The 21953-nt window shown below is 41.0% G+C and overlaps 1 protein-coding gene and 1 pseudogene across 1 annotated transcript; both read right to left on the minus strand.

The window, feature by feature from the left end:
* Window positions 1–1806: 1806 nt before the first annotated feature.
* On the minus strand, window positions 1807–9828 carry LOC121618026 (F-box only protein 33). Its single transcript, XM_041953265.1, has 6 exons — window positions 9295–9828; window positions 6665–6775; window positions 5169–5329; window positions 4853–5061; window positions 4362–4659; window positions 1807–2876 (listed from the first exon to the last, which is right to left on the minus strand). Exons 1-6 carry the CDS (start codon window positions 9735–9737, stop codon window positions 2611–2613), a joined length of 1488 nt encoding a protein of 495 aa, XP_041809199.1. The 5' UTR covers window positions 9738–9828; the 3' UTR covers window positions 1807–2610.
* A 5646-nt stretch (window positions 9829–15474) lies between these two features.
* On the minus strand, window positions 15475–19404 carry LOC121618027 (annotated as a pseudogene).
* Between the last annotated feature and the right edge of the window lie 2549 nt (window positions 19405–21953).

Below are 21953 nucleotides of genomic sequence, written 5' to 3' on the forward strand. Positions count from 1 at the left end.
CAGACAAAATCCACTGTGCCAAACAGAAGTCTTTTCACTCCAGAAAACTGACTACATTCAGGTCAGACACTAGCTGGGCCCAGCAGCTTCTCTATCAACAGCATGGATTTTCTTCCACTCCACAGCTATACTCTGTCCCCCACAACATCTGCTGGAGATATTAAACACGTGCAATGAGCAGATCGTTTTGCCATCCTGTAGTCTTTATCAACCTTAATCTTTGAAAACAAATGTATGATTAGGTTTGCTGACCCGCCCCCAACCAAGGCAGAGCGAGGGTTTATCCGATGGCAGGATACTAAACATCATTAATAACAACAACAACAAGTGTATCCAGAAAACAAGGGGCTGTTTCCAAGGCAACTGTGACTCAAGAGGAAATTAAAAAAAAGAAAAAGAAAAAAAAAAAGAAAACAGACAATATCTCACACTGATTGTTTCATACACCGCACTCGACATCATCACCACCACTGTCCTGGTCATAGTGATGTTACAAGCCTACCTGAGACTGACAGAAAATTTTCACCACAGAAATACGCCACATGACCCAAAACCTTGTTGTGTTGTAGGTGCCAGTTCTAGGAAAAATAACCAGGCCTGGTCGGCAGTGGAAAGTGTGGCAAGATACTCATCTGCCAAATTTCTGTGGCAAATACAGCTATACAGTAAGCCTTCAATATAAAACAAGAACCTGACTGGCCAAGAGAATGACAGAACGAGTGTTAAGTTACATTCAGTACACCCTTTTCTTTTCCCTGTTCTTTATCATGAAAAGCTTTACTCCACAACAAGAGATCCACCAATGAGAAAAACTAGTTCCTGCCAACAAAAGTGCTGACATGACTGCAAAACCTTAGGAAGCTGTGCCTACAGAATACTGGTGTTGTTGTGGCCTCACCATGAACTCGGAAGTATTCACAGAGATTTCTCAAAACACAGATATATATATATATATATAATATGAAAACGTAGAATTTCTTTAGAATAATGCATAACTACTTGAGGATTTTTAAATCTCAGAGCCCTTCATATTATGACGCACACTCCAGTTCTTTTCTTTGACTTGACATTTTCATACCAAAGGGTTTTGGAACTAGCAGTCTAGTCAGAAAGTCTTGACCTCTAGAGAAGAGCAAGGGTATCTATATTCACACTGAATATAGAAAAAAAGATGCAAAGATTTACAACCAGCTCACTACAGATCAAAACAGAACAGAGTACAGGTGCGTTATATTGTGATGGGCTGAATATCATAATTTGGCTCTAAATATTGGTCAGAAGACGAGGCTCCCTAATTAATTGACTAGTGAGGTTTCCCGACAAGTCGACAGGTGGGCAGGGTGGGAAGTGTGCTGGCTGCAAGCATGTAACAATGTTCTCCGGAACACCATCACTAAGGTGCTCAAAATCATGAATAAAACCATTTGGCTTTGAAACACCACTCACTTTACAATGGTCATAAATCTGAGTCGCAGCACTGACATGGCTGTTGCTGAAAACAGAATTAAAACTTATGAGCACCTGCCACATTACAATGTAGATACCCACCCTGCTGGCAAGGCTCTCAAAGTAGTGGACAAGCGCACATGGTGCTCTTTCAGAGCAACAGCAGAAGCAGCTATGGTCTTGTTACAGAGGATGTGATTGATCGGTTAGTTAACAAACTCCAACTTTATGCTAGAGTGGAGCAGACAGACAGACCGACACAGAGCAAAGGTAAAAAAAAAAAAAAAAAAAGAAAGAAAGAAAGAAAGAAAAATACTTTCAAACTAAAGCTTGCAGCTTTAGTGAACACACATTCTCCCCCTAAATCCCACCGGTCCATCACTCAACCCACCTGCCTGTCCTGTTCTAGTGGTGAGCAGGATAATAATATATCTGTATCTAAATACACACAAAGCCGATACAGGCAAGGGAACCACCACACAGGAAAAACAAGGTTATACACAGAGCGGGGAGAGGTGAAAAGCAGTAAAATAAAAACGAAAAAAAAAACAAAACAAAAACAAATCAAAGATACGTTTTACAGAGGCTCTGGAGGTTATTATGGTGAAGGAGAGACATCGAGCTCTGAATACTTGTTGATCAAGACCAGACCAGACCAGGTCATGCCAGACCAGAGGGCATTTGAAAAAGCAGGATGACCTGTTTAAGCAGACAAATTTAAAAAGGTCATGACTCAAATCTGTCTGTGGTCAGAGATCACAGATTGGTTTGACTTCAAACTGAATGAATATCAGATTTACCTCAGAATATCCGTTTTAATTGGGTAGTCTTCATTGGAAAATGTATTTAAAACATCAAAAGATTGAACCTGTTTCTCCAAAACTGGCTAACTACACTAAAGAGGCAAAGATAGAAAAAAGGTAATCATTTCGGAAATAGTAGGACTTAATTTTGTGCTAAAACTCCTGTGAAAGAAATGCAAAATATAAAAGTAAAATAAAAACAATCAGCACACATCAGTTCATAATTAATTCATTATAATTCATAGACTTAAGATTCAGTGGTTTTGGCCTGGTACAGAGGTCTGAGTTGACTAAGACTTGGTTGGTCTGGCCTGGTCTTGACACAGTTTAAGCTGTGATGTGTTGGATTTGCCATCCCTGCCTACATGCCCATGCTGAAGGCGTGCAGCTCGCGGTGGAAGTGCTGGGTGGGTTCGGACAAAACCAGGCTGGAATCCAGGCAAGGGTGCCAGACACGGCCGAGGCCCAGTGAAACCTCCTTGACCAGGTTATGGACCGGGTCACCCTCCATGCACACCGACTGGTCAGGATCGAAGTCGATGCTCTCCTCGGAGACAGTCAGGACACGGAGACTGGAGCCTCGCAGCCGAGAGATGGCCACCAAGTTATGGGACCATACAGTGTAGCCTGCAGAGAGAGAGATGTGTTCAGGGAGGTAGGACTAACCTTGTCATCTCTAAGGATAAATAATACACTATAATAATACCCTATGCAGCTTTACCATCCACATACCATGACATAATATATGACAATACGTTGGGTAAATGAAAAACTACATGTGGTTTCTCATTTACAATAATTACGATTGGTTTTTTTCCCCGCTTATCAGCTCTTCACATCATCGCCAGATGGAACTTTCAAGATAGCCAGCGCAGACAAGCTACCCTTGACCTGCTGCTGGAAAAGCTCCTACATACAAAAGCTACATCACAACTATCTGTCACTTCAGCAATGCTGTTTTTTTTTTGCTGGGAAAATCTGTTAGAAGTCAGACACGTGCTGTTTGCCCTGACTGCTTTATCGATGTCGCCCCCTCTCTCGCTCCTCTCCTTCTCCTCCTCTGTGAATTAAGAATTTATTTCAACAAATCTAGAGCTGGTGGTGATTCACTATGGAGAGATAAAACAAGCTGGTTTTGGTAAGTTTTATTTTGTTAATGTCAAGTTTGAATGAAGTGTGCTTTATGATGATAGAATGACTGTTTCTGTACACTGAGTCTGGTGGCTTTGTTGAGAGCGATATAGCAGCTGGTTAAATAAAAAGGAATTTAGTCTTCAACAAAAGTTCTCTGTTCCATGATGTTGTCAGACACTTAAAATAACGATCTGCACCTTTCAGTAGCAAAAACAAAGACTTTCAGTGGCCATACATTAATGGTGTGCAAATGCCCGGAGGGATTACGTTGCAGCGCCACATTACCAATGGGTGAAACGATGTGTAATGTTAGACAAGTCTCTCATAGTGACAAACCCACAAAGTATATCCACTCAACGCTGCCGCTACTCTCAGTGCTACAAAGATTTATGGCTTCTTTCAGGTCATTGTTTTGTTTTTTGCTGGCAGCAACTCCCACCGCTCCAATCAGCCTTATTTTTGTGACATAACAGGAAGTGGTTTTCAGTAAAAATAAAACAACTGTATGCAACCAGCATGGGACCAAACACCACCAGACAAAATAAGTGACTATTTCAGGAATATAGCATTTAGCAGAGAATGAGCCAAAATTTTTTTCAGGCGTTGGCGGAAAGCAAAAGAGAGCTGAGTGACTTCAATCTATCGGGTGGCCAGAAAAATAACTTTAAATGAATGCTCATGTTTTTCTGTGTCTGTTGGACTGCTCCCAAGTGGCCAAACAAAGAAAAAACAATGACTGTAGGTTAAACGGTTGGTGTAGTGGCTAGCCATGGTCAGCCATGGTTGCATTTGGCTTTGCAAAAGAACTCATTATCTAAACATCTACAATTATCAGGCCACTGAAAATTAGCTCACATCAATTCCAGTAAGTTCAAATTTCTTGAGGTACTTGAGTTTGCCATCATAAGGTTAGCCCAGTACAGACCAGAACCTGAAGTCACTTTACTGTTTATCCCCACAGCAACAGGCTTAACTCACCATGTATCACCAGTACAGCCAGCTGAGTGCATCTCCATGCCAAGAGGACCAACGGATCTTCATTGCGATTGATGCTGAGGTCAGGGAAATCGGGGTCATCCCTCAGGAGCAGGAAGTGAGTCAGCGTTTTGTTGTATTGCTGAGAGATGAGCTCCAATGTGGCGTCCGACACCAGTGTATTGTAACTGTCGAGGTGGAGACGCTCCAGTGGAAGGCTAGGCTTTAGGACCCTGAGGAGCTCTGAGCTGTCGACCTCCAGGGCCATGATATACACTCGCAGGTTGGCACTCACACGAACCTGGGGAGGATGTACACAAGGAGACTTACACTCATTCAAAGCTGGAGGCAGCAGCGGTGAGAGCAGGAAAGTGGCAGTGTAACTGTTTGACTGGCATTGGCATTTCAGCCAACATTCACATCTTGTCATCAAACAGAGCAAGAGGCTGACCTGGAATCATTTGACTGAGAAACAAAGCAATTTTGTGCATTACCAATGCCTTCCAATCGTCCTCCGTAGCGGTCCCTTCTAATGGTTTGAACTCCAGGGCAGCGCCATTGAGCAGCAGGGAGAGGCGATGCAGCGGAGTTCGGCGTGGAGAGGCTAGCAGACCACAAAGCTCAGATGTCAAATCAGAGAAATCTAGAGCCACAGAATGAAGATTAGATAGACGATCCAGCTCTGAGGGTGAGATGAGGGGACCTGAGGAAAATTCAGAAGAGGTGTCATGGATTTAAACTGATTTAATCCAACTAGTTTCTCAACTGCGTTCGCACAGTTACAGACAAACAGATCCCACTCAAACATACCCAGCTGGTGGTCCAGTAAACTGAGGTGCTGCAGGGTCTCAGCTGAAGGATTTGACAGGCAGGCTAAAGAGCAGGGAGTCACCAGACCTAGCATGAAGCTACAAGACAACCACCTCAGCTGCCTGCTGTTAGACAACAACTCCATGAACAACTGCTGGATTCTGCAGAGAGCACAGGGGAAGGGTAATGAAGAGAGGGATAAGGCTAATTAGCTTCAGTTCACTTTACCAGATTGACTACGGCTTCCTGCCAGTTAAATTTAAGACAGCGTGAGAGCTGTTTATGCCAGTTCAAATCAAATCTAAGGCAAATTTCATCCTGAAAAAACCTTGTGAGTGAAGAAAGAAAAACAGGATCAAGATTAGGATATACATTTGTATTGTATTTCAAAAAGAAAGATGTGCAACAGTTAAAACACTGCAGTGAGAAAACGTAATATTTAACATTGGATAAGACCAATTAAACCAAACACAAGTTTTCACCCTATTTAACTCTCTTGTGGCCTTGAATTTAGATAAGTCAATTCAAACACCTACTTAACAAACAAGGTATAATTGGCTAGTCTGTCTGTCAACACATTTTATTTGGCTAATTTGAGGATCATAAAAACAGTCTGACATAATCTAGATTATGTCTATTAAAATCCCCCCGAGTTGTCCAACAAAAAAGGTATGCATTGGCATTTTCATATGATGCCACCCACCTGACTACCACCGACTTGCAAAAAAAACCAACCCAACACTGGTTGCTATGAATGAGAAATACTGCGATATCAAAAGTAAAGGCCACCAAAATTGGCAATGATCTGTCTACTGTTCAGGACAGTAAATGGGCAGTGTAAATTTAAATGGCTCCTGACACAACTATGTGCCTGTGCTGGGTTAAACCTGATGACAGTTGGAGTATTGGCAAAAGGATAAATTCAGATTTGAAATTGACCACTGATTCTAAAAATGTTCTATTAGGGCCAAGATACATCATGATGTGCAGTTCTCAGTCTCTAAACTATTCCTGAACAGAGACTGGGATCCACAGACTCTGCTGCTCCTTAGCGCGCAAGGCTACATTAAAGCAACAGTTTGTTGACGGACAGCTGGTCACATTCAGTGGGTGTGTTTAATTTGGACAAGTTAGTGTGGCGTGGTGATGCTGCAGATGTTGTGTGCCAAACTATCTTATGAACATCTACCAGTTTTTTTAAATTGGCAGTCTGAAGCACCAAACAACACAGTTTGCAATTCCAAGCCAACAGTGCCATTTTGTAAATAAAACTCTCCCATATAAACGTCCACAGAATATCAAAAGGACAACAAATATTATTTAGTCCATTCATTCTGCGATCAGCCAATTGCAGATAAAATATTACGCTGCAGTTCTATATAAGGTAAATTCTATTCACAATGCAAGTAACAACTCCATGCACAGACACAAATACTGAATCTAACCATTTTTAACAGCCAACAGAAAATGACTTATGTTGCTATGCACAGGCTTACTCATTGATCTTTTTGTCTCCCTGGTGAATTTGGTGCAGGTTGATGCTGTCCAATAGTCCCTCCTGCTGGAGAACACAGGTGTCTCCATACAAACTCAGCTTCTGCAGGTTTCTAGTGGAAAAGTGAGAGAGAAGTTTAAGACACAGAAAAGAAACAAAAAAGCATTCAATACTAGATTAATCTATGCTAACCAGTCAACTTAGCAATACATTTGAAAACCCTAACCTAGTCATATCACAATAACCTTGAAAGGATGGTTTCACTGTCATCTGTTTGCTCTGTAAACATTTGTTGAAGTCATTACTGCTGTAAGTTGTGTATCTGGTTCTATCACACATAGTGCATAAGGGGTTTATGAGAATATTCAATGGGAGCAACAGGAGCTAGACTAGGTAGAAAGCTTAACCATTTCCAATCCAAGGAAGTTCAGAATGGGGGTTACCTCTTTACCACACTGTAGCCATTTTGTGCAATCTAATCTAGGCCTGGCTCTGTATATTGCTGGGCTGCCTCCTATCATGACAGAATCATGGCTACCCTACACTGCTGCACTGCTTAATATCCCCGCACCAATCTGGTACCTGGCAACAATCAAGCCGCAGACTATATGCCAAAAGTTGATGCTTCTAAAAGCAGTCAAGGTAGTCATAAAGGCCACAAGGCTCCCAGACACAACAGACTGTCTGCGTCTGTTCTGACAATGATGTTAGGAAAATCAGTGTAAATTGTGCTAAGGGATTATCAACCACACCTAAAACATGCAGCCACACATGACAGCCCTACCTACTAGGTACTGTGTACGTTTCATGTGGCCCGTTTCCTGCAAATCCGCTGAGAGCTAAGCTTCACAAAATGCCTCTGCAGAGAAACCACCAGCAGTCTCATGTGCAACTACTTAGTATGCAAACCTGATAATCAAAGGAAGAATAAGTTATCTATTTTTGTTATTTTGAACACGTACAACCCTTTCAAAAAATTTGGGATGCTGTCTAAAACATGGAAAAAAAACCCAGAATGTGATCATTTGCTAATTCTTTCTGACATATACTCATTGAAAACAGCACAAAGACAATATACTAAATGTTTTACCTCATCAACTTCATATTTTAGCAAGGGTTAAAAGGTAAATTGCAAACAGGTGGACCTATTTGAGTTCCAACATAGACTAGATCTGAATCCTAGTGTCATACTTATCTTTATGACATCCTTAGAATGAAGAAATCAGGACATTTGGTTGTTTTAGGAAATTAATGACTAATTAATATTTTCACTGTCGATTCATCTGTTGATTATTTTCTCGATTAACCGATTAGTTGTTTGGCACGTAAAATGTCAGAAAAATGGTGAAAAATGTGGATCAGTGTTTCCCAAAGCCAACGTTGACGCTGTCAAATGTCTTGTTATTTCCACAACCCAAAATATTTAGTTTACTGTCACAGAGGAATAAAGAAACCAGACAACAGCCACATTTAAGAGGCTGGAATGAGAGAATTGCTACTTTTTTCTTACAAATTACTCATGCAAATAAATCGATTATCAAAATAGTTGCTGATTAATTTTATACTAGTGACAACTGATTAATGAATCATTGCAGCTCTATGGGAAAGGATGAAAGCCATGCACCAACCACTGCAACCTTTGCTAATTTCCAAATTCTGAATTTAAGGTAGCTTCCAATATTATCTGATGATAAAACATTTAAAAACTCAGGAAATTCTGTATGTATACTGACATCTGGATGTGTGCAGTGTACAGCACAGAACTGGGCACAGGTTAGGTTCGTAAGTAGGTTTCTGAAGGGAAAATGTTGGAAAAGGCTCTGTGACCAGAAGTCAGACAACCGAATATGTTTCAGTCCTCTCTGCAGTGCCAAGACATGCACTGCACAGCTTTGGATGGGTGCTATTTCAATACTACAAAGGACTGTAGAGGATAATAGAGAATGTGGGAGAAGGTATGACAGACAGTTCTGCACTGGATGCAGGGATCTTAACATTCAGAAAAAGTTTTAGACAGAATAGTAACTTCCACAACACACATTGACCAAATAGCTAGATTTTGTGGACAATATAGCACATGGGTCAAGAGTGCAGCTACACACCAGAGTTAATGTATATACACATACACTGTAACGTTATATGTGTGTCAGTGCTGATATCAGCAAGTCACAGCCAACAAAGCCTTCTCTAGCCACCACCAGTGCTGCATTGTATCTATTGGTATGAAGACCCCAATGTAACACAGAAAACAGAACAGGCAACAAAAGAAATGCAGGCAAGCGTTTGACGTGACATTGACCCTGACGCATACACCATATGTTACATTATTTGATGGCTGTGCATGTTAAACTCAGCACTAATATACTGTTATATCAACGATGTCTTTGGAGGTATTAAGATAACATTAGCTACAAACTCCGCTGCAAAGACATGACCCGCTTACGTAACTCCTAATGTCAGGGTTTGTTTATAGCTAACTAAGCTAGCTAGCGGCTAGCTTAATGCGACGCAGCAAATAACGTTACTAGCATGAAATTACTAAACAGGAGTGGGTTCCATGTGAATTCTTTAAATTGAATAAAAACAAATATTCCGAAAGAAATTTTGGGGCGAATTTGACGGTATCGTTACCTGTTGTTGCGGATGCTGCTGAACACACACAGCACCTGGTCCAAGTAGGTGGCCATGGCGTCTCTCCATCGCTCGGAGAGCTGCGGGTCATTATCGGGACCGGGGGGCTGGTCCATCCTGGTGGACGACGGGTCGCTGTTGAGAGGACCGAGGTAGCCTTCCACCGGTGCGAGTTCCAGCTGCAGCTCCCGTACGAAAGAACCGAACTTCCGCATGAGGAACTCCAGTCTCGACGTCTCCTCGGAGCTGGAACCGCCGCCGTTACTACCGCCACCTATTCGCAGTTTCAGCTCGGTCCACAGCGCGGGGTAGAAGAGACACTCCCTCCATCGTGAACACACGGCCGAGGCCCGGAGCTTGTCTCGGTCGGACAGAAAGGAGAATATGTGAACAATAAGCTCGCTGGGCAAAGCCATGGCTCCGACACCCCCGCACAGAGCCATGGCGAGCTAAGAAAGCTGCTGTCAGAACACCAACCAGATACACAATTAAATGTTGCAACCGTTTTTAAAACCGGTGCTGCAGCTGCGAATATTAGCAACTCTTCCTCCTCTCGGTGAAAACAAACCCGTTTTCAAGCTTTGCCTTCAATACTATTGGACCACACCACTGCTTTTCAATGCACGGGGAACACACCAGCACTCAGAAATATTGCCAAAATGTTTGTGGTGGAGCACCTTTAATTGTATGTGTTTGGTATAATTACGATTTTATTCATTCAACCATATTAAGTTGAGTGATATTTTCAACAGAATTTTCATCGTCTGAGATCGCATCGCCTCGTTGTCAAGTGAATGGTTTGGCCCTGAAGTGCTGTTATTTTTGCCATACAGCCCTGCTCCACGAGGGGGCGTTGTTTCTCGGCAGGCGGAAAAAAACACGTGATCTTTATTTTGGATTCCCAGTTCACACCCTACTCCAAACACACTGCAGAGGCTGAACAAAACCACACCACAACATTAAGTTAAAATCACAACAGTATGACAGTCTCAACACAAATTATATGCCTCACAAGTTTAACTTAAAGTTCTTTAGCACAAACCATTGTGGTGACGTAATAACATCTTTGAACTCTCTCTCCCATTGGGCTGTTTTAGATAAGTTGGAAAATATATGTATAAAGAAAACGTGAGTTAAACAAAATCTTTTCAGAGTATAAGATATACAATAGTGAAGTGGCTAAAATATACAAGTACAATATAATCTAATTGAAAATGCAACATAAGATATAGTACTGTGGTAGCCAGGTGAGTAATCGTAAAACATACAAGATTTAATGTCAACAGGGTATGTATATAACATGTAAACAGGAAGTCACTAGTTAAGTAAGCAGTTGGAGTCAACAACAACAACAAAAAACATCTTTTGTGACAGCAACACTGTAACAATAATGTAGAGGCCATTAAAACTAGAGAGAGTGTTACCAGAAATAAACAGGATGATGCCAGCTCTTCTGTTTGTAACGCCAGTAAAGAAGGTGTGTTTCGGAATATGAAAGCTGGTTTGGAGCTGTGGCCAATCAGCTGGTCAAAATATGTCACACAACGAGGTTTGAATGGAGTCGTTTTCATTTTGTGCAGAAGTTAAAAGCAATTAAGTTCCCTCTGACTCGCTCAGTCAGTTAGCAATTTCTTATCAGAGTAATGCCATTAAAATTTTAAGTACTTTCAAGCACTTAATTCAAAATTCAAGCACCTTCCAAACCTTAAAAATACCACATTAAAATTCAAGCATTTTCAAGGATTTCCCCTGCTGATAATAAAGACATGTAGTAATCCAGCCTAGTAGTGTCTGAGGTCCTGACGGACATATTCAACATCTCACTGTCCCTTGCCAGAGTCCCATCATGCCTCAAGTCACCGATAATCATTCTTGTTCCAAAGACCTCCACAGCATTGTGCCTCAACGATTACCATGGGCTGGGCAATTTTGAAATACAGGAAATACAGTTCAGTTAACCAGTGAACCATTATCCAAGATCCTGCCAAAGACAAATTATTAAATGATTGGTTTGTACTGTAAGGATAACAAACAGGAATAATTTAAACTTAATTTTTGTAGCTTCTTCCTCTCTGGCAAATGTCTTGTCGCCACTGCAATAAAAGATCATAGTTCACTCATATATCTTTTAAAAGCTGACACTACTCCTTAATTGTATGTAATGTATTAATAAACAGAGATAATGAGAAATCGATAATCAGCAGACATGAGAATACCAATTTAATATGCTACAAACATGAGTATGTACATGACTTTTTCGCGGTTTTTGCCTCCTCCATGTGTCTCTCAGTGTTCGCCTGTCCCTCCAAGTTTGTCTGCTCCATGTGTCTCTCAGTGTTCGCCTGTCCATCCATGTTCGTCTGCTCCACTCGTGTCTCCATGTTCACCTGGCTTGTTCCTTCCAGTGGGTCACAGGGTGTGAGGTACACTGTAAATACCCCCTCCCCATTGTCCTCTGAATCCTGGGTCCAACCTGTGCAGTTAAACAAGTTGTAAAATGTCAACCAGATTTGTGTTCACTTTAGATTACAATTTTTTTGGACTCTTCTGATTCAAAAAACACAGGATGAGATGTTGATATCCTTGTGCGAGCATATATAGTATAGTGGAAGGATAGATTTGGAGAAGTTTTGGGGTAAATTGAATTTATGGAATGCATCATCAGTGGTGCTGCTCTGGCTCATGGGGTGTTTTGGCCTTTAACACAATATACCCTCACCAGAGGTGGCCAGCTACAGGCTGATAATATCTAAGCTTGCGTCCCATGCCCAATTAGTCGTGAGAGCTGCCTTGTTGTCAAGTGGCAGACATCTATTCAATATCACCCTGTCCCTTACATAGTCTATGGTCAGCGTCCTGTTCTGAAAGCTGATGCTAACAGACTCAAACTCATCAGCTGCTCCTGTCCTGGGAGTGGAGCCCTAGTTGGCTGAGAGAGGAGGATGCTGAGGAAAACTTTCAGTATCATGGACAATTTCTCTCACCCCCTGAATGCCACACATGCACATTACTCCTACCATTATTGCCATTTATATATTTTATTGTCAACCACTGTGACTTTTGAAGAACAATAATAATATGGTGTGAAAATGTCCCTTTTGAATAAAGAAAGCTCTATTTTATCCAGTTTTATATTACATTATTATATTGTTTATACAGGACAATAGCAGAGTATCATATCAACTTAAAAATGACATCAAGTGTGAGAATTTAAACTAAACTATTTAGTGCACACTAATATGTGTGCGGTGAACTTTAAACGTCATGCCTCCAAGGTAGCAGAATATGTTGTGTGAAATATTCAACCAATAATTAATGGATTTCTTTTAATTCGTATTTTTTTTATTAATGGTCCATTTGCATCTCTAGCTCTGCTTGGGTAGTAGTAGTATTTTGTTCTGAATCTCAGGAAGGTAGACTATCAATGGTCAAATCTGTGCATTATGTCAGTAGTTCACTATCAAAATAGACATTATACTGTCATCCCCAAATTTATGCACATGCTCTATGCACAGCTCCACTACTTCCTTAACGTAAGGCAGCTCCTTTATTTCCTGTCTTACATTATTGGGCAAACTGAATAATCCAGGTGTGTCTGACCTCAGCAGTCACAATGGTCAGACACACCTGGATTAAGCAGTTTGTCCAATAGCTGCCTTAAGTTCAGGTAGTACTGGAGCTGTGCATGGAGTCCATTACTTTCAAACCATATATAACTGTACAGATGAAAACAGTGGCAGTGGACAGGCAGAACAGTTTTGAGTCAGTTGTCTGACAAAGTGTACAATGAAAAATCATTTGAAATTATTTGAGTGTGTTTTATCTGGATGTATCTAAGGCTAAATATCTAAGGCTAATATAATATCATACAATGCATGCATCTCACCTTCACAAAGGTACTCATAAAATGACCCTATTTTGTGTAGGTAGTCCTGGGCAAAATCAGTCAGTCAATAGAATGGAGTTTCTCAAGCTGCAATGACACAAGTTTGTATTATCAGTTGAAAAAAAAAATGGAATAGCAACTACAAAACAAACTAAACAGACTAATTATTGACAAAAAATATGACATTACTGAGGACAGCATCCATGCTAAGACCATTTAGGATGATCTAACTTCATGGTGAGGTTTACTTTTGTGTACAAATGTATGTGCAAACAGGAACAGTTCATGAAATGTAAGCAAAAAACAAAACTTTTGGACAATTATCAATAAGGGCGTATCACATTTGTAACACTCGTTTTTCATTTAGATAACTAGAAACCTGAGTTTCAACAATGATAAATTTCTAAATGTTTTCAAAACAGAGAGAAACCTTTGGGATTCTATTAGTGAATAGATGAATGTTGCAAATGCATTTATATGTGGCAGTGTATACATTTTACAAGCTGTAGTACAATAGAGGTTGTTATTTTTGTTATGAACTCAGAAATAACTGAAGATCACATAATTTTCCATGTGTACTACAGAACATATTTCCAATATCATCTGAGCAGTTTAATGTCATTTAAAAATATGTACAAACCATGATGATGGTTTCATCCTTGATGGATGCCACGTTGTGGTTCTTCTTACGGCCAACCCCCATTCTTCCTTCTTTTCATCAAACCTCTGAAGCTTCTTTTTGAGGCGCTGCTTCAGAGGCTGCTCTTTCTTGCAGAAAGACTACAACAAACAGTTAACAAATAGAGATAGATAGATAGATAGATAGATAGATAGATAGATAGATAGATAGATAGATAGATGGCTCTTAAAAGTGCCTTTGGGTTTATTTAGATGATTCAGATGGATGGGTTGACAGAAACTACGAGGCGAAAAGAGACAAGCATTTAGTACTGTAGGCTAGCTATAGTTTACCTGTGTTTTCTATTCATACAGAAAGATTTAAAAAGTGTATGCAACTGATGGGACCATGATTTTCCCATCTTTTGAATGAATACAAAAGATTTTTTCTAAAACAAAACACAGTGTTTAAGGAGGCCTAATGAGACATTATGCCTCGTGTTATTGCATAACCCGTATGCACAGTAACTATTAGCATACACATAGCTGTCTTCAGCTAGCCAGACAAAAGTTGCTATTGTTCCCTTCACAAGTTAGAAGGTCGTTTTCATAGTCTGGGTTTAATAATCAGACCACTGTTAATCATCGCTCTAACATTTAAACCGCGTGAATAATGGAAAAGTAAGACATCAGCTCACAGAAAAAACACACATCTTATCAGTAGCTAGCACGTCGGGGGGAAGAAAAGAATGTCTTGTGGAAAAGAATGGCTGCTTAGCCAACACTGCCACCTAGTGACCACAACTAGAAATCCAATGACATTCAATTCAACCATATTGAAATGCTGGTTGAGGTGTTACGCAGTGACTATTTTCTGTATAATGTGTCGGTGAATAACCCATACAAATCAGTATCATTCGTATCATATCTGGTGTTCTGGTAATAACAGACGTTCCATCTTGTGCTATCCTGTGATGTAGTGTATTTCAGCCATTCCAATAGTCACACACTGGCAAGAATGAGGCAGTAGTGTTCGTGCTGTAGTATATAAACTTCTGGGATTATACGGTAATTTGCCGAGGTCCATGCCAGCCTGGATTGCAGAGCAGACTGACATGAACATTTGTGGTTTGTTTCATGCTATACTTTAATTGAAGGCCCTGTTAGCTACATATAGACCACCATCACTTAATTACAGAATTATTCCAAATAAAATAATATAATACTTACATAATAGTAATAGTTACTTTAAGCATTTTCTTATCTGTAGGACGTGCTTTTACCTCATCTGGCAAAATACCAGTCATGCAGCCTCACTTTATGTACAGTGAGAGCATGTGAAATGATCCTATATTTACTTATTATCTACGTCTATTATACTAGAGTCATAAAACCAGGAGGCAAACTTCAAATATGCAGAACTTTTATTAACATCAACAAGACAATAATAACAACAATAATAATAATAATACATTTTATTTGGAAGAATAAATTCAAGCACAATAAAAACACAAATAACACAAGATAAATACAAGCATGATAAAAACACAAATTACGCAAGATATAAAGAGAAGGCAGTCCAGAACAGATGAGTTTTCAAGAACATGTCATTGAACTTTGACCAAAAAAAAAAAAAAAAGGGACGTTTAAACCTCCTCCTCAAACTCTCCCTCCTCCTATGCAGTGGCATCTTGGTACTGCTGGTACTCAGACACCAGGTCGTTCATGTTGCTCTTTGCCTCGGTGAACTCCATCTCATCCATTCCCTCACCAGTGTACCAGTGGAGGAAAGCTTTGTGCCTGAACACAGCTGTGAACTCCTCAGAGATGCGCTTGAACGGCTCCTGGATGGCTGTGCTGTTGCCGATGAAGGTGGCAGCCATTTTGAGGCCATGGGGAGGAATGTCGCAGACGGCGGTCTTGATGTTCTTGGGGATCCATTCAACGAAGTAGCTGCTGTTCTTGTTATGCACATTCAGCATCTGCTCGACCACCTCCTTCATGGACATGCGGCCACGGAAGATGGCGGCAGCTGTCAGGCAGCGGCCGTGACGTGGGTCGCAGGCAGCCATCATGTTCTCGACATCGAACATCTGCTGGGTGAGCTCGGCCACAGTGAGGGATCTGTACTGCTGGCTGCCTCTGCTTGTGAGGGGAGCAAAGCCTGGCATGAAGAAGTGCAGACGGGGGAATGGCACCATGTTTACGGCCAGCTTCCGCAGGTCAGCGTTAAGCTGACCAGGGAACCTGAGGCAGGTAGTGACACCGCTCATGGTGGCAGAGACCAAGTGGTTGAGGTCACTGTATGTGGGTGGTGTGAGTTTGGGGGTGGGGGAACAGATGTCGTACAGGGCCTCATTGTCGATGCAGAAGGTCTCATCTGAGTTTTCTACAAGCTGGTGGACAGATAGTGTGGCATTGTAGGGCTCAACAGCTGTGATGGATATTTTTGGGGAAGGTAACACGCTGAACGTGTTCATGATGCGGTCAGGGTACTCTTCACGGATCTTGCTGATCAGCAGAGTGCCCATACCAGAGCCTGTGCCACCACCTAGAGAGTGTGAGAGCTGAAAGCCCTGCAAGCAATCACAGCTCTCTGCCTCCTTCCTCACCACATCCAGGACAGAGTCCACCAGCTCTGCCCCCTCAGTGTAGTGACCCCTGGCCCAGTTTTTTCCAGCACCACTCTGACCTAGAAAACAAGAATCAAGATTAAGCTTTGCAGCACTAAGGGTGCATAACAAGTAGCAGTTGACAATTTCTGGACAAAGTTACAAAGAGAAAATAAAATTTACCAAAAAAAAAAGTTGTCTGGCCTGAAAAGCTGGCCGAAAGGTCCAGACCTCACAGAGTCTATGATGCCTGGCTCCAGATCACTGTACGGGGGACATATTTACCACCTACGAGAAACAGATAAGATTTGAGTAAAAACAGAAGACTCAGCAGCTTATGGAAAAGAAAACAGCAGCTTTAGACTTACCTGAGGCTTCATTATAGTAGACATTGATCCTGTCCAGCTGCAGGTCACTGTCACCATGGTATGTACCAGTTGGGTCAATACCGTGCTCATCGCTGATCATCTCCCAAAACTGCAGGAAATTAGAAATATTAAAATATGCAAACTCATCTTACTGATTACTCTGCAACATCCAGTAATGGACAAAGTTGTAGTTAGGCATTTACCGTTTAATGTAAAAAGTGATTCATGAACATTTGAATCTCAATTTCCTGTAGGGTGACCAGATGTCCCGCTTTGTGCGGGACAGTCCCGCATTTTAAATACTTTTCACACGTCCCGCAAATTGAGATAAACATTTATTGACAGTGGCACTTGATTTTTTTAAATGCAATCTCACCGTAGGCTATAATCTGGCGCTTACCAAACAGCTGTGTGTATGTGGTTGGGAGACGGGAGAGCTGTCATCAGGGCGCGGGGTGGGCTCTGGGATGATCTGTCACTCAAGCTTTTTTGTGATGTTTGTCAGAGCAAGTTTTCCGTTTCACATGGAGGTAGGGTGACCAGATCCCAATTTACCACATGTGGGACAGGGACTACATCTGAGTGGGACAATGTGGGACACCAAGATGTTGTGGTTGTCTTCAATAATTAATTTTTAAAAATCTACCTGTATTCTGCTCAAGTATATTATATTTTATTTTAATGCAACTTTCCCAGGTTCATGTAAGATAACAACAAAACCTTAGCTCAACTCCAAACACCACAACATTAAAGTGTTTGTTCTGAACAATAATGAACCACATATTTACGTACAAGATGTAGGCTACTGAAGAAGGCTCCATTTGCCTATGGGCTCAACAAATCAAATCCAAAAATCTGAAAAAAAAAAAAAAAAAAAAAAAAATGCTGTAAGGAGCTCACCTCACTCATGCAGTTCAGAAGAACAGACTAATTAGACCTACACCAAATGCATTTCAAATTATGTATTAACCTGTTATTTACTGTGCAATGCCACATTGTGGTACTGAAGGCACAAAAAGATATAAAAGATAAACACCACACTATTAAAGTGTTTGTTCTAATAGAACAATACTGAAGCACATATTCAAGTAAGATGTACTGTATGCTACCGAAGTAGGCTCCATTCACCAATAGCCTCTACAAATCAAATCAAACAATCTGAACAAAAACAATGGTGCAGAAGGAGCTCAGTAATAGACTAATTAGGCCTACACCAAAAATGCATTTTAAATTATCTGTATTAACCTGTTATTTACTGAACAATGCCACCTTGTGGTGATAAAGGTGCCACAAGGTAAAAGATTTGGCCCTACATAAAACAATAGATAAATAAATAAAATCTGATGTACATATACATATATGGACGCTCGTTAGTTCAGCTGCTGTCACCTTATCTGTGTTGAAGTCTTGTTTGGGCTTCAGCAGGAACGTATTCATGGAGTGGGAACTGTTCTTTTGAGCCACACGTTTTTTGTGAGTCTTGGACTGTTGGTGTCGTCTCACATCATATTCACCTCCATGTGAAACGGAAAACTTGCTCTGACAAACATCACAAAAAACTTTGGTGCAGTCCCCCTGCACTGGTCTTACCCAGGAGGAGTAAATGATTTCCCACTCTTTGTTGTAGCTGCATTTCCTTTTTTTTTTTTTACGAGTCGTGCCTTCATCTTTCTCCTCCATGTCTCCTGCTACATGCCGAAGCGATGCTGTTGCGCCGGGCGCGCGCACCTGCGTCTAGCTTGATTGACAGATCATCACAGAGCCCACCCCGCCCCCTGATGACAGCTCTCCCGTCTCCCGACCACATACACACAGCTGTTTGATAAGCGCCAGATTATAGCCTACGGTGAGACCGCATTTCAAAAAATCAAGTGCCACTGTCAATAAATGCGGGACATTTTCTCAATTTGCGGGACGTGTGAAAAGTATTTAAAATGCGGGACTGTCCCGCACAAAGCGGGACATCTGGTCACCCTAATTTCCCGCCGTGCTGACTTTGGCGCGCGCAGCCTGGCCCCCTATTGGCTGCGACTCATGGGTTATGAATTTGAATACTCCCATCTACATCACGAACTGCTAACATCGCCGACTCCAGGCACAAGCCGGGGCTGTTCAGAAACCATTGCCAAATAGGCCTCAATGAGAACCGGGAACAATTACAAAACCGTTTATATTTTAAGTTAACATAACATAAATCTCGCCAAACTTTAACTTCAAACTGATACCTAATCGTTTCAACATGTTTAATACAACTACAGACGGACTGCCTTATTTCATTAGTTAAATCTTAACAAGACAAAATGTGATTAATTGTTTTTAATTCAACTATACTTCGACGCATTACGGTCCAAAATATAACCCAAAAAGTCATTAAGTTTAGATCAAACGTTAAAGGGTTATTTTTCTTTCAAAGGACACGCATTGATATTCCCAGGGTGTGGTTTATGGGACGCGTACGTTAACGTTTACCGTTACGGCCACAAAGCACGGCTCCAAAAGCAGATAACACGATGTTTCTGAATAAAGTGACTTGATGTAGTTTTGAAAAGGCAAATATAATTTTACTAACCTTGGCACCAATCTGGTTTCCACAGTGACCGGCCTGAAGAAACACAATTTCCCCCATTTATTTTTTCTTAGGAAGATGTCTGTAAAACGTTTGTGTAAGAAGTAACTGACTGCTGAATCCGACTGGCACTGGCAGCAATGACCGTGACACGCGCATACGTAAACGTAACGCAGGCGCGACGAGCGCGCACCAAACACTGCCCCCTCCCTCCCTCACTGATATCGCGATTTGCTAGGAGGGGAAACTCGCCTTCGACGATGTCCAAAAGGATATACTCGTCCGGTGCAGAAAAACGAAAAAAAAAAGAAATTTTGAAGAAAAAAAACAAGGACAAGGTAAGGCTAAGTAATGTAATGTGTACCACGTCGTTTAGCCGAAAAACATGTCGTTTTTTTAATGAGGCACTTAAAACGCTGCTTGTGTTAGCTGGCTAGCTGCTACATGTCCTAGACTGCTGCAGTTAACATGTCCTGGCTGATTTTAAGGTCTGTTTACGGTGAAAAGATAACAGCTGTTTGCCTGTGAGGGGATAAAGGAATCACCCATTTATTAATGGCTGATTAGATATCTGTGGATCATGCAAAAATACATTTATGGTTCAAATTTCAGTCTAGGCAGTATTTCCTATCTATCTATCTACCTACCTACCTACCTACCTACCTACCTACCTACCCACCCATCTATAAAGGGTCAGTGTTCACCTGCTCCATACTGTGCAGGACAGGGTCAGAAGATCAACTGTATCTAAGTGTAAAAAACACTCAGCAGTAAATAGTGTAATTTATATGTAAATAGTAGTACAATCTGTCCCCCTGGACCTACATTAATTTATATTTAGCACTATTTTCTGTTAACAATATTTGTAAAATATTTTTTAGTGTCTCAGGTGGAGCAATTCTTAAGTACTTGGTTGTGGTGGTGGAGCATCAAGAGATGATGGAGGCACTGGTAAGAGTCCCCCTGCCTTCTCTTTTGACAGTGCAACCTTTATACTGATAGCTACTTGTGCTCGAGCCAATTTAAAAAGTATTTTTTTTAATCATAGTATTTTTTTTAATCATCATCATCATTCACTGTGTTGTCTTGTACTTGTTTTACCGTGTATGATATATCTTGTTTTATCTACTCTGCATGTAATGCATTTTCCATATATAAATTATAATTGTCCCGCACAGCAGCTGGAGATGATTCGACAGCAGCTGGAGATGACTCTGCCACAACACCTGGCTCTGGAGAAAATGTTTCTGGTAGGTATGGTCAATCATAAATCTCTTCATTTACAACAACTTGACCTTATGTATGAATTAGTTATGATAAAAAATGGTTTAAACGAACAGACTTCAAAATTAAGAAAACAACTAATAACAGCAAATGTTAACGTTCTTATTTCATATCAGGCCCACCATCATTGACCCTCCTCATGTTGCCACATCCTGTGGCTGGTTCCAGTCATACAGTTGGTCAGTTTCTTGTTTGTTGCCACAATATGTTTATCTCTGTTGGAAAATGAAATTGTGTGTACGCAAGTGGCTAAAAATTCTACTGTACTATTCTTCTCCACAGCTCCAGTGGTTGCTACTGAAGATGCTGGTGACCGTGACCAACCAACATCCTCTTCCTCCATTTCTTCCAACCCCGGGAACTCTGCTCCTCCACCTCCGAGCGATCCAGCACTGTGGCCAGCTAATCTGTCTGACCAATTACTGACGATTTGGTTTGCAAGGGTCCTGCACAGGTTTTTATTTTTTAAAATAAATCTGTTCAAACTTTAATCTTTTGTAGAATCCTTAATCTTTCTGCTACATCAAAGGTAGTGATTTAATACTGCAGGTTTGGAGCTGCCTAGTGGACAAACACAGTTATTGCCATTTCACAATATGAACATTAAGATTCAGACAAAAACAAAGTAGAAGAAAAAAATGACAAGAGCAATTAGACAGCTTTAAGTGTTTCAGTGACTCTGTTTAATTCAATAATAATCTGCTCACCATCATGTTGATGGAGGTACAATAAAATACTCAAGGGTTGCATACAGCAGCTGGTTTTTATAAATATTTATACACATATATACACTGTGAGGGGGGGCCACCAATTTTATCCTGCTTAGGGCCCCCAGATGTACAGGGCCGGCACTAAACTATGGACAGATATACCATTGACCGCCAGAATCCCCAATACAAAGCGGGGAGGCGAATGGTTGCTGAACTGATGCATGACCAGATTCTCGCTGAAGCCAGGGTTAGTCTTTACAACATACTTTACTTGACATGTCGGTGACAAATTATATTAAATGTTAGTAGAAATATGAGTGTGTAAGATTTTCTACTTTTTTATTAAACAAGGCAGTTGAGTAGTTAACGTCCAAGCATGCTTATGGCATGTTTAGACATGATGAAAAAGGCCCAGATGATGCTGTCTTTGTATCAGCAGTTAATAATATGTGCTCTTAGATCTATGGAGAAGACTTCAGTAAACAAATGAAGAAACTGATGCCAAATGCAGACCTTTCATGACTGCAGTGCTTCTGCATTAGTGAAATTTGTATGCAAAACATTGAAGAGCAAGTTTTCCAAACGTAACTGTCCTTAACTACAGAGGGGGATACA

Source organism: Chelmon rostratus, chromosome 15 (genome assembly GCF_017976325.1).
Source record: "Chelmon rostratus isolate fCheRos1 chromosome 15, fCheRos1.pri, whole genome shotgun sequence".
Lineage (NCBI taxonomy): Eukaryota > Metazoa > Chordata > Actinopteri > Chaetodontiformes > Chaetodontidae > Chelmon > Chelmon rostratus.

Excerpts from the sequence above, each read along its gene's own strand:
- LOC121618026 (XM_041953265.1), bottom strand. The coding sequence starts at position 9,737 with ATGGCTCTGTGCGGGGGTGTCGGAGCCATGGCTTTGCCCAGCGAGCTT. Across the intron at positions 5,330-6,664 it reads GGAGACAAAAAGATCAATGA|AATCCAGCAGTTGTTCATGG; the intron begins GTAAGCCTGTGC and ends TGCTCTCTGCAG. Across the intron at positions 5,062-5,168 it reads TTTACTGGACCACCAGCTGG|GTCCCCTCATCTCACCCTCA; the intron begins GTATGTTTGAGT and ends AATTTTCCTCAG.